Here is a 13,804-nt window from a genome sequence, read left to right as displayed (position 1 = left end):
ATTCCTCATGATTTTTAAGATCTCTGCTTGTTGTCATTCAGAAGGAACATTCATTGTTTACTTCTAGTGGAAAAAATTCTGTCCATGGTCATGTGATGGACACACAGGTGCTGGGATCGTTACAAAACACCACTCTGATGCACACACTGTAATTGTAACGAGCCGTAGATACATTATAGAAATGGCGCAATGGTCATGGCTATATGGGGAAAAATGATCGTAAATACGATAGTTCGTCCCCATATAGTTTGCATTTTGTCATCAGTTTACACGGGATGTGCTGCTGACCACCGATCTTTTTATTGCAGCATAAAAGATCCAGTCAGCCGCCGAACGAGTATCGGATGATCGCCGCCATGTTTACATGAGCCGATAATCGGGAACGAGCGCTACAATGAGCACTCGTTCGCCTGATCCTCAACCCATGAAAAGGGCCTTTTCTGTGCCAGGGAAGGGTGCCAAGTGTTGTGTGATAAATGTATTCCATTTAATTATTATTTCACTGCAAGAGGAAGAAGCCTCAAAAGACATGATAAGCAGATTACTATGAGATAACACAGGAGCAAAGGCTGATGGGAGGATACTGTGTACGTGAACAGTGACATGTACCTTTATTAACCCCATCGTCCTCACATAAAGTCTAAAACCTTTACTGGGAAACCTAGGAATGCAACTATTTAGTCCGGCAAAGGTAGAGTTAAACGAGGTCAATGTGAAGTTCTCAATTCACTATAGACAAATGTCGCCACCTTGAGGTCAAGCTTGTGTATTACAGGTCATAAATAGCTTGGAAGTGTGTATGGTCATCAAACCTCATTAAGATCTTTAGTGAGGCTTTAAAGTAATTGGATGGCTGCTGATTTATAAGGCATTATTTTCCTAGGTAAATAAAGGGAGTCATTAAAACAGTAGCACAAAGCAGTATAGTCATTTAACTTATGTTTATGACACAATATATTATGAGTCCCCTATCCTCTAAATCTGCTTTGTATTGCTTTCTAGCATTGTGCACTAGGACTGTAAGGTTTCCAAGATTATGGAGGTGCAATGATAATATATAAAAAATGAAATATTCAATTCATTATATTTTCTGGGGGATGGGCGTCCCTCTAATTGCATAACCCTTTCAGTGCTAGTTGTGAATTTCTGTAACTCTGGCTAAAATGCAACTTTACTGGGGATTGTAGCATTGACTTGCAACTCTTTTAACACCGGAAAACTGGCAAGAATCTGTTGATTTATTCCCCCGGGGTGTTTTGAACACTATGGTGTTATTTGGACATTGGACGTGGTATTATTTCGGCAGTTGTATAGCCGCAGGGCCTTAGACTGCGGAAACGTGGTTAATTCTGCAGTGAGAAATGCTAATAAGGCTAAGGGACTGTGTGAGGTACAGGAAGGATGGGATTGGTTGGGAAAAGCCCGCCATTTTCATGGGGTCGTGTGTTGCGGATATATCCCCTGTTTCCTGCCTTGTCTTTCACCATTTTCACACAGAGCGAGTTTCCCATCCTCCCCCTTTTGAAACATGGCAATGTGATAATTGATTTTTACTTTAACAAAACAAAAAAAAAAAAAAGAGCCAGTCCAGTCACCTGACCTGAGTCACCTCACCACATGTCACTGATGTGAGGTCAGGTGACTCAGGTCAGGTGACTGGAGTGGTCCACTCCCGCCACTGACCTCACTCAAACATACTCACTTGGCCGCGGCCTGCATATTTTCAGATTGAAAATATACCCGCGGCCGCCTACTCTTCCCTTTGCACTGCGCATGTCCTGTTTGGCGCATACGCAGTGCAATGTTCCGGGAGAACGAAATCCCAGACAGTGCTTTTGCAGACTTATAAGTCCTGCTGTTGTGGCGCTGCATGTAAAATCCTGATTCAGGTTTTTATATGTAGCAGACCTCGAGGGCCACATAAAATGAGGTGACAGGCCGGATTCGCCCCTCGTGCCTTATGTTTGTCATGTGTGACGTAGCCTATTTGGTTAAATGTGCTTTAGTTTGTGCAGTGTATAATTTAGCAGTGTGCATTGAAAGTTTTTCCTTTTTAGGGGCCCCTTTTGATTTTTGATATGGGACCTTCTGATTTTAGTGTACGTCACTGCTGCCGCCTGCCCGCATCCATCGTACTCAGTGACAGCGCGGGATCGGCTCACATAGCTGAGGACAGTCACAAGTAGTAAGACCTACGGCAAGGCCCAGACAGGGATCTAAACATAATGTTTGCCCGGTGACTCCCCTCCACTACTAGGTAGTTAAAGCAAATACATTCAGAAATGACTGTCATCCTCTTTCCCTCCATAGGGAACTACAACTCCCAGCATGCCATTAAAGCTGTAGACCTTCTGGGAGTTGTAGTTTTCAAGCAGATTGCATTCAACAGGGAACTTGTTACCTTCTTAAAGGAGTATTACCATCTTGCAACGTGATGGCATATTGCTAGGACCCCCACGATCCTGAGAATAAAGGGGCCACAGTGCTGATTTAACAAGGCGTCTCCTGCACTGTTTTTCCCTGCACATCGGTGCTATCGGCCACCCGGCTGTGCAAGGAACTGCATCCCTCACTAGAATAGAGCAGCACTGCAGTTTAGGGCAGAGCGGGTGGCCGAAGTGCCGCTGAGCAGGGAAAAACAGTAAAGGGCACAGAGGGCTAAATCAGTGCTGCGGCTCCTTCATTGTTTATCAGGCACAGCGACGGTGCCTAATATTATGTCTCAGAGTAGCTGTATCAATTCCTTATGGTTTTCAAGATCTCTGCTTGCTGCTATTCAGTAGGTACATTCATTTTTTACTTCCGTTGAATACAATTCTGTCCATAGTCATGTGATGGACACACAGGTCGTTAGAAAGAAAAAAAAGAACAACATTAATTTGCTGAAACTCGACAACCTCTTTAATGGAACTGAGCTGTAATACCAGGTACATCCGTGACCATATGATATATATACTGTAGTCACACTGCACTCACCAAACCGTCTAATAACCCAAAAGTGCTCAAACATATTTCACATTCACAACACAGCAAGTGGGCCTGTATCTAAGCCTATCATGTGTGATAATGTGTGCTGAGTCCCTGTATCTAAGCCTATCATGTGTAATAATGTGTGCTGAGTCCCTGTATCTAAGCCTATCATGTGTAATAATGTGTGCTGAGTCCCTGTATCTAAGCCTATCATGTGTGATAATGTGTGCTGAGTCCCTGTATCTAAGCCTATCATGTGTAATAATGTGTGCTGAGTCCCTGTATCTAAGCCTATCATGTGTAATAATGTGTGCTGAGTCCCTGTATCTAAGCCTATCATGTGTAATAATGTGTGCTGAGTCCCTGTATCTAAGCCTATCATGTGTAATAATGTGTGCTGAGTCCCTGTATCTAAGCCTATCATGTGTGATAATGTATACTGAGTCCCTGTATCTAAGCCTATCATGTGTGATAATGTGTGCTGAGTCCCTGTATCTAAGAATATCATGTGTAATAATGTGTGCTGAGTCCCTGTATCTAAGCCTATCATATGTAATAATTTGTGCTGAATCCCTGTATCTAAGCCTATCATGTGTAATAATGTGTGCTGAGTCCCTGTATCTAAGCCTATCATGTGTGATAATGTGTGCTGAATCCCTGTATCTAAGCCTATCATGTGTAATAATGTGTGCTGAGTCCCTGTATCTAAGCCTATCATGTGTAATAATGTGTGCTGAGTCCCTGTATCTAAGCCTATCATGTGTGATAATGTGTGCTGAGTCCCTGTATCTAAGCCTATCATGTGTGATAATGTGTGCTGAGTCCCTGTATCTAAGCCTATCATGTGTAATAATGTGTGCCGAGTCCCTGTATCTAAGCCTATCATGTGTAATAATGTGTGCTGAGTCCCTGTATCTAAGCCTATCATGTGTGATAATGTGTGCTGAGTCCCTGTATCTAAGCCTATCATGTGTGATAATGTGTGCTGAGTCCCTGTATCTAAGCCTATCATGTGTAATAATGTGTGCTGAGTCCCTGTATCTAAGCCTATCATGTGTGATAATGTGTGCTGAGTCCCTGTATCTAAGCCTATCATGTGTGATAATGTGTGCTGAGTCCCTGTATCTAAGCCTATCATGTGTAATAATGTGTGCCGAGTCCCTGTATCTAAGCCTATCATGTGTAATAATGTGTGCTGAGTCCCTGTATCTAAGCCTATCATGTGTAATAATGTGTGCTGAGTCCCTGTATCTAAGCCTATCATGTGTGATAATGTGTGCTGAGTCCCTGTATCTAAGCCTATCATGTGTGATAATGTGTGCTGAGTCCCTGTATCTAAGCCTATCATGTGTAATAATGTGTGCTGAGTCCCTGTATCTAAGCCTATCATGTGTGATAATGTGTGCTGAGTCCCTGTATCTAAGCCTATCATGTGTGATAATGTGTGCTGAGTCCCTGTATCTAAGCCTATCATGTGTAATAATGTGTGCTGAGTCCCTGTATCTAAGCCTATCATGTGTGATAATGTGTGCTGAGTCCCTGTATCTAAGCCTATCATGTGTGATAATGTGTGCTGAGTCCCTGTATCTAAGTCTATCATGTGTAATAATGTGTGCTGAGTCCCTGTATCTAAGCCTCCCAATGTGTGATAATGTGTGCTGAGTCTCTGTATCTAAGCCTATCATGTGTAATAATGTGTGCTGAGTCTCTGTATCTAAGCCTATCATGTGTAATAATGTGTGCTGAGTCCCTGTATCTAAGCCTATCATGTGTGATAATGTGTGCTGAGTCCCTGTATCTAAGCCTATCATGTGTGATAATGTGTGCTGAGTCCCTGTATCTAAGTCTATCATGTGTAATAATGTGTGCTGAGTCCCTGTATCTAAGCCTCCCAATGTGTGATAATGTGTGCTGAGTCTCTGTATCTAAGCCTATCATGTGTAATAATGTGTGCTGAGTCCCTGTATCTAAGCCTATCATGTGTAATAATGTGTGCTGAGTCCCTGTATCTAAGCCTCCCAATGTGTAATAATGTGTGCCGAGTCCCTCTATCTAAGCCTATCATGTGTGATACTGACTGCTGGGGCCCTGTATCTAAGCCTATCATGTGTGATATTGTCTGTTGGGGCCCTGTCTCTAAAATTAATAAATCAAATGGACAACATTGGGTCCCCCCCACAAATCCTCAACTAGTGTCTTGCCGGGTAACCTGGGGTTAGAGGGGTCAACTATGATGGGGACAGGACTGTAAGGAGAAGGATTTACAGTATTGGGGACAGTTCTGGCTGGAGAGTTAACTGTGATGTCTTGTACACTGGATGATACTTTTGTATTTTCTCTAGGTTGGTAATATCAGCGCCTACTCTGAATCTGACTAGTCCTGATCACATGCAATCCCCCACCACCAGCGGTAAATAATGTGCCCATCCTCCGGTTACCAGATAGGATTTTTTGCATCACAGGTAATCCGAAACATGGCTCCACTCTTTAAAGGGGTTTTCCCATAATCATCATTTATCCCCTATCCACAAGACAGGTGATAAATATCTGATTGGTGGGGGTCCGACCGCTTGGACCCCCACAGATCACGAGAATGGTCTTACCTTGCCCTTCCTAGGAGCCCCTTAGGAATGGAGTGGTAGTGTGCATGCTCTGCTACGGCAGCCCCATAGAAATGTATGTGGATAGGTGATAAATATTAATTATGGGAAAACCACTTTAACTAAAACAGTTATCAGCTTATTTCTTCCACAAACAGCGCCACACTTTTGGGTCTGGTATTGTCCAGCTGAGCTGCAATACAACACATAACCTGTTGACAGGCATGGTGCTGTTTTTGGAAGAAACAGACATGTTTTTCTAATCTTGTAGGACCCGTTTTCCTTATTCCCCTACCCTATGTGTTATAGAAAGTAAATAACCTTCATACGGAACAGTTTTTATTATTTTCTCTTTGGTGGGGGTCCTGACAAGTGATCAGGGCTGCGCTGTAGGTAGCTGGGAGTGCCGCAGTGCTTATACGGTGTTGTAGTCTCTTCATTCTCTGGTTTGGTGGGTCGTGGGACCCTATATTTAGCCCAACCTGTAATTTTATATAAATTCCTTATGTCTAACTAATCATCATATGCTAAATAGAGACTTTGCGTTTTTTTAAGATTATTTATTTGTATGCAAAAATTAAGGGAAGAAAGACACGCCCTCTTGGTAGGACACGCCCCATTGATTGGACACGCTGGAATTTTTCTGGATAACCAAAGTGTCCCCGGAAAGTTAACAACTATGAAAGGTGTATGTGTGAGGCCTGATTTACACGAGCGTGTGCGTTTTGCGCGCGCAAAAAACGCAGCGTTTTGCGTGCGCAAAAGGCACTTGACAGCTCCGTGTGTCATCCGTGTATGATGCGCGGCTGCGTGATTTTCGCGCAGCCGCCATCATAAAGATGAGGCTGGTCGACGTCAGTCACTGTCCATGGTGCTGAAAGAGTTAACTGATCGGCAGTAACTCTTTCAGCACCCTCGACAGTGCATTCCGATCACCATATCGAGTAACCTGTTAAAAAAAGGTTCGTACTTACCGAGAACTTCCCGGCCGTTGCCTTGGTGACGCGTCCTTGGTGACGCGTCCTTGGTGACGCGCCTCTCTTGACATCTGGCCCCACCTCCCTGGATGACGCGGCAGTCCATGTGACCGCTGCAGCCTGTGCTTGGCCTGTGATTGGCTGCAGCTGTCACTTGGACTGAATTGTCATCCCGGGAGGTCAGACTGGAGGAAGAAGCCGGGAGTTATCGGTAAGTCAGAACTTTTTTTTTTTTTTTTACACGTTCACGTATATTGGGATCGGAAGTCACTGTCCAGGGTGCTGAACCAGTTTAACTCTTTCAGCACCCTGCACAGTGACTGTCTCTTGCCGGGTTCGGTCAAAACGAGTTCGGCCGAACCCGGTAAAGTTCGGTTCGGTCATCTGTAAGACACTCCGTTCGGATGTTTGTAAACAGAAAAGCACGTGGTGCTTTTCTGTTTACCTACAGTTTGACAGCTCTTGCGCGAATCACGCAGTTCGCACGGAAGTGCTTCTGTGCGGCATGCGTGGTTTTCACGCACCCATTGACTTCAATGGGTGCGTGATGCGCGAAAAACGCACGATTATAGAACATGTCGTGAGTTTTTTTCAGCGCACTCACGCTGAGCAAAACTCACGGACTGTCTGCATGCCCCCATAGAGTAGTATAGGTGCGTACGACACGCGTGAAAAGCACGCGCGTATATTACGCTCGTGTAAATGAGGCCTGACTGTGTATAAAACAATGCAAACACTTCCCATCCAGCGTCAAGATCTTGGTGTCTGAATTTTCAATCAGTGTCCAATATAAACTTATTACACATTTTACTGTTTGGTAAAGTGAACGTTAACCCTTTTAGTTAATGGAGCGGTGTGAAGGCTTTTTTTTTTGCGGGAGGAGTTGTAGTTTCTATTGCCACCATTTAAAGTACCATATAATGTACTGGGAAACTGAAAAAAATTCTATATGGGGTGTTTCCTCCATTTTCTTTTGGGTTTTGTTTTTACGTCTTTCACCATCCAGCAAAAACGACAAATTTACTTTATTCTGCTGGTCAATATGATTACGACAATACCAGATTTATATAGGTTTTTTAATGTTTTACTCTTTTAACAAAGAAAACACTATTAGTTAGAAATTTATTTTTTATTTTTTTCCACATTCTGAAAGCCATAACTTTTTTTTTTCTCGTCAATTGAGCGGTATGAGTGGCTATTTTTTGCGGCACGAGCTCTGGCTTTTATTGGTACCATTTTTTAGTACATACGAATTTTTGATCACTTTTTATTAAATCTTTTTTCACCACTAAGATGACCAAGTAACAGCAATTCTAGCGTTTTATATATTTTTATGGTGTTCACCATGCGTATTAAGTAATGCTATATTATAATAGTTCAGACTTTTACGGACGCAGTGATATCAATTTTACTTCAGAGGAAAAATGGAAAAAAGGGAATTTTTTTAACGTAATTAAAAAAATTAAAAAAAATTTCACTACTAAAAAACCTAACTTTTTTTTACACAATCTACTAGTCCCCCTAGGGGACTTGAACCAGTTGGATCGCTGGTACAATACACTGCAATACTAATGTATTGCAGTATATTATAATTTTTTACCAGCTTCTGTTAAGCCTTGCCAGAGGCCTTCATCAGGGCAATCAGTTGGTGAGTATCGTTTGTTTATTTAGTTGTTAGCGTGCAATGCATAAAGAGACATCCAGTCATGTCTAACGTCGGTTTAGTTTGCTAGCCGCAGTTGGCGGCAGAACACTCCTCGATATAAGGTGGAGTGTCCACCCCCATTGTAATGTGTCAGCCTATCGTGAGGCTCAGCACGTTCAGCGAGCCTCTCCCCCTTTCTAGGGGCTCGTCCGTCTTAGCCAATCATAGCGTTCTGGAGACCGGCTTCCCCAGTGTGACGTAGATGGGGATGACTGGCTGGACGGGTTGCACTGAACTAGTGCAGAGGTCCCTACCATACTCTTCGTCGTCAGAGCCATGGGAGGAGCCTGAGATGACTCGCTCTGCCTGTCTGTGTCCGAAGTGCCGTGCTGTCACTGAAGGATAATTGCGGCAGATATCATTTGACAGCAATGAAACGCGTAGGGCATTTCCTGTGAATTGCTGGTACGAGGCATCAGCCCTTATTAGGACTAAGCAGCTGGCAGCTGAACCAGCATATACATACTGGTCCACATCCTTAAATAGCGCAGCCAGCTAGGCTTGGAACTATAATATCCGGACCAGCCGTGATAATATATATATAGTATATATTAACCCCTAGTCGAATGCAGCAGACAGAGAACGAGCTCTAACTGCACCTACTAGGCTTAACAAATATACCAACGGGGTTACCTTCCCTACTGGTATTCAAAGCCCAATTCCCGGATTATTGTTGAACTACTTGGATTAATAAAAATCTTTTAAAAATTACAAAACACCAAGATATAAATAAAATAAAATAAAAATAGAAACATTTAAAAACAATAAATTCATTATTCAAGATTAGTACTACATCCAGTGTAAACAAATTATAGGCTTTCTTGAATATATACCTCGGATTTTCAGCAAGTCACAGAGTCTATAGTGGCAATGTTAGTGCATTTGCATTTGAACCAAGTAATAATATTATTGCAATCTGCATTGTGTATTTGACATAGGCAGGTTGTATTAACCCGTTAGTGACTGGCCCATCGTGTTTCTACGTCGGTCACTAACGGGCCTTATTCCGATGCCATAGACTTTTTACGTCGCGGCATCGGAATAAGTAAACAGAGCAGGGAGCTGTCAAATCTCCCTGCTCTCAGCTGCCAGAGGCAGCTGAGGGCTAGGAGCGTCCCTGCTCTGCCGGGTAAGATCGATATTAGTATCGATCTCACATGTTTAACCCCTCCGATGCGGTGCACAATTGCGTGCACCGCATCTGAGTGGTTTTGGAGAGAGGGAGGGAGCTCCCTCTCTCCCCCACCGACACCCGGCGATACGATCGCCAAGTGTCTGTGTCTCCAATGGCAGCCGGGGGCCTAATAAAGGCCCCCAGGTCTGCCTGGAGCGAATGCCTGCTAGATCATGCCGGAGGCATGACCTAGCAGATGCCTGTCCGTTTTAAACGGACAGACATAATACACTGCAATACAGAAGTATTGCAGTGTATTATAATAGCGATCGCAGAATCGCATATTATAGTCCCCTAGTGGGACTAGTAAAAAAGTTTAAAAAAAAGTTTAATAAAGTTAATTTTAAAAAAAATGTGAAAAAAAATGAAAAACCCACTTTTTCCCCTTACAAACTGCTTTACTATTAAAAAACAAAAATAAAGTAAAAAAGTTACACATATTTGGTATCGCCGCGTCCGTAACGACCCCGACTATAAATCTATTACATTATTTGACCCGCACGGTGAACGCTATAAAAAATGTAATAAAAAACGACAGAAAAATTGCTGTTTTCTGTGAATCCTGACTTTAAAAAAATGTGATTAAAAAGTGATCAAAAAGTCGCATCTACTCCAAAATGGTACCAATAAAAACTACAAGTCTTCCCGCAAAAAAAAAACCCTCATACAACCGCATCGGCGAAAAAATAAAAAGGTTATAGCTCTTGGAATGCGAAGATTGAAAAACGTAAAAAATAGCTTAGTCATTAAGGTCCAAAATAGGCTGGTCATTAAGGGGTTAAACACAGTGACACAGTGACATCGCTACCTATTTAAAGTACATATCCCTAAAGATATGAACCAGTAAGAAATTGAATTATACTAGGGAAAACAAACCAGACCCCTTATATACACAGTGATTACAGGTGTCAGCTGCAAAACAGCTGACACCCGCAGCATATGGAGCGTGCTCCATACTTCTCCCCCTGCACCTTGACGTACGCTTACGTCAAGGTGCATTAAGGGGTTAAAGGGATCCTGTCACTATATTTTAGGGGAATAAACCCCCAGCCTATCATTATACTACTGGGGTTTAGTGTCCCAAACATTGTGTCACCAGGATGTCCGGCTCATCTCAAGACTCTTCTCTGGTAATTTATATTCAGCGGACGCCGTATTATAACTTCTTTTTAGACAAAATGCTAAAACGCACAGTTTTGAGAGGGGCATGCTTAGGACGCCAAACCCCAGTAGTATAATGACATGATGGTGGTTTGTGCCCTAAAATCTAGTGACAGGTTCTTGTATATGCCCAGGGGGGAGGAAAGGGGTTAAAAACAACATTATCTTTATTTTTTTTAATGATCATATTTCCCCCTCCTCCACCTGACCGCTGCAGAGCTTATTTTATGTGTGCCACAGGCCTGATATTTACAATTACTAATACTGGCGCCAGGGCAGGCCTTAGGGGTGTGCGAGCTGTGCGAGCGCACAGGGTGCTGCACCCTTCCAGCATGTAGGGGGTGCTACTGGGCTCTGCCTCTACTCTGTGCTCTGCTCTTAGTTACACACACGGAGTATATAAGAGCCGAGGAACAAGAGAAGAGGAGGAAGCTCTGCCCACAGCCCGTCCTGCAAGGAGTGATGGTGAGCATCTATGTGTGTCTGTGTGTGTATACAGTATGTGTCTCTGTCTGTATACAGTATGTGTCTCTGTGTGTATACAGTATGTGTCTCTGTGTTTGTATGTGTATACGTTACTGTGTGTGTTTGTGTCTCTGCATGTGTTATGTCTCTTTGTAAAAGTGTGTTTAATATTAAAGTAGAACAGATAAAACAAAGATATCTGTGCTGCCCCTATATATCCTGCTGCCACTTATATACCCTGCTGCCTCTTATATACCCTGCTGCCCCTTATATACCCTGCTGCCCCTCATTTACCCTGCTGCACCTATATACCCTGCTGCCCCTACAAACTCCTTATATACCTTGCTGCCCCCTATATACCCTGCTGCACCTATATACCATGCTACCCCTTATATACCCTGCTGCCCCTTATATACCCTGCTGCCCCTGTATACCATGCTGACCCCTGTTTACCTTGCTGCCCCATATTTACCCTGCTGCCCCTTATATACCCTGCTGCCCCTTATATACCCTGCTGCCCCTTATAAACTCTGCTGCCCTTATTTATATATATATATATATATATATGCCTATCTGTGTGTGTTTATATGTGTCTGTGGGTATAGTTATCATCTACTACATTATTTATCACTGTGTTATCTGTGGTGTTACATAGGACTGCAGGTAACATTTACTACATTATCTGTTCTCAGAGACTTATCACTGTGTTATCTGGGGTGTTACATAGGACTGCAGATAACATCCACTACATTATCTGTACTCAGAGAGTTATTGCTGTGTGTTATCTGTGACGTTGCATAGGACTGCAGATAACATCCACTACATTATCTGTACTCAGAGAGTTATCACTGTTTTATCTGTGGTGTTACATAGGACTGCTTGCAACATCTACTACATCATCTGCACTCAGAGAGTTATCACTGTGTTATCTGTGGTGTTACATAGGACTGCAGGTAACGCCTACTACATTTTCTGTACTCAGTTATTATGGTGTGTTATCTGTGGTGTTACATAGGACTGCATGTGAAATCTACTACATTATCTGTACTGGGTATATATGGGTCTGTTTGTGAACGTGTCTTTGCGCTTGTATATATGTGCCTTTTATGTATTTGTATATGTTCCTGTCTGTGTATTTATCTGCCGGTGTGTGTGTGTGTGTGTGTGTGTGTGTGCGTGTGTGTGTGTGTGTGTGTGTGTGTTTGTGTGTGTGTGTGTGTGTGTGTGTATATCTGTCTGTACGTCTATATATTTACCTGCATGTATATATTCCAGATGTGTGTGTATTTTTGCCTGTATGTCTAAATATCTGTCTTTATGTATGTACAGCATATATGTTCCAGTATGTGCGTGTCTATATATGTGGTTAATTTTTGGTTTGTGTAAGGGGCGGCAATAGAGAGTCCCACGCAGGGCACCATCCAACCTAAGGCCGGACCTGACTGGCGCACTGCTATCTGGTACACCGTTGTGTTATTGTAGTGAAGCACGCACTGCATTACCCAACATGGCGCACAACTGTTGAGGAACATGATACAGCATTTTTTATGTTTATTAGGAAAAAATATAAAGCTCAGTCATAACTTTCATAAACCTGAAGGAAGGACCCTCATAATCAATTATTTTGTTGGGTTCAGTATCTGCAGAAGCACAAGATGGCGGCTAATATCCTGAATATCAAACCAGTCTTCCCACAAAAAAATCTGAACATCCCCTGTGGTAATAGCCAAATTGATTGTAATATCATGAAGCTGAATTTAATGTCCACCAATCAGAGGGCAGCACTACTGGACATTTAAATAAAGCAAATTGAATATGCTCTGCAGTACTGCTCTTTCTAACTGTAATATCATAAAGTGGACTTGAATTTCCACCAATCATAAAGCAGCACCGTACAAACGGACCAATTAGAATCACCCATGAGGTAATAGGCTGACTGTGAGGTCATGACTTGGAATTGCACCAATCAGAGAGCAGCAATGCCCAAAAGAACCAATTGGAACCTCCCATGAGGTAATAGTCAGGCTGATTGTGAGGTCATGACTTGGAATTGCACCAGAGAGCAGCACTGGGTATAAATAGCAGCCACCGCCTGCTCTGCTCATTCTGGATTATTGTTTTATGCAGTAGTCCTTTTGTTTCTTGTGAACATGTCAGATAGAGAAAGTCTGAGAGGAAAGAGAAGAGCCACAGCCAGGAGCAGAACATCCAGGGCTGGCCTGACGTTTCCAGTTGGCCGTATACACCGCTTTCTGAGGAAACGGAATTATGGCAGACGCTTCAGTTCTGATGCTCCAGTGTTCCTGGCCGCTGTGATGGAGTATATGACTGCAGAGATCCTGGTTGGCGCCGGCATCGCAGCCCTACATCGTAATAGCTGCCGCATTACACCTCGTGACCTACAGCTGGCAATGCATCGAGATGTGGAGCTGGACGAGCTGCTTAAAAATGTCATCGTAGCGCAGGGGGGCATCGTGCCCAAGATCCAGGCCGAGCCCCGCTGGTACGTCCAGATAAACCAACGCTCTCCAGGCATCTAAAAGCCTCTCTTATTGACCCAAAGGCCCTTTTAAGGGCCACCCACATGTACCAAAGAGCAGATGCCTATGTTATTATCTGTGTTATGTGTGTTATTATTATGTGTGTTATTATGTGTGTATTATGTGTGTGATTATATGTGTTATTACATGTGTTATTATGTGTGTATTATGTATGTGATTATATGTGTTATTACATGTGTTATTATGTGTGT

The 13,804-nt window shown here is 43.0% G+C and overlaps 1 protein-coding gene across 1 annotated transcript; it reads left to right on the top strand.

Moving 5' to 3' along the window:
* Positions 1-13,202: 13,202 nt before the first annotated feature.
* Positions 13,203-13,592, top strand: LOC142750336 (histone H2A-like). The gene has a single exon (XM_075859333.1). It carries the CDS (start codon positions 13,203-13,205, stop codon positions 13,590-13,592), a length of 390 nt encoding a protein of 129 aa, XP_075715448.1.
* Positions 13,593-13,804: the final 212 nt, after the last annotated feature.

The sequence above is a fragment of the Rhinoderma darwinii genome, chromosome 3, assembly GCF_050947455.1.
Source record: "Rhinoderma darwinii isolate aRhiDar2 chromosome 3, aRhiDar2.hap1, whole genome shotgun sequence".
Lineage (NCBI taxonomy): Eukaryota > Metazoa > Chordata > Amphibia > Anura > Rhinodermatidae > Rhinoderma > Rhinoderma darwinii.
Note: the sequence above shows the minus strand (reverse complement) of the source record. Positions and strands in the feature narration are given on the sequence as shown.

Bases quoted from the DNA above. Each gene is read 5' to 3' on its own strand.
- LOC142750336 (XM_075859333.1), top strand. From the start codon at position 13,203: ATGTCAGATAGAGAAAGTCTGAGAGGAAAGAGAAGAGCCACAGCCAGG.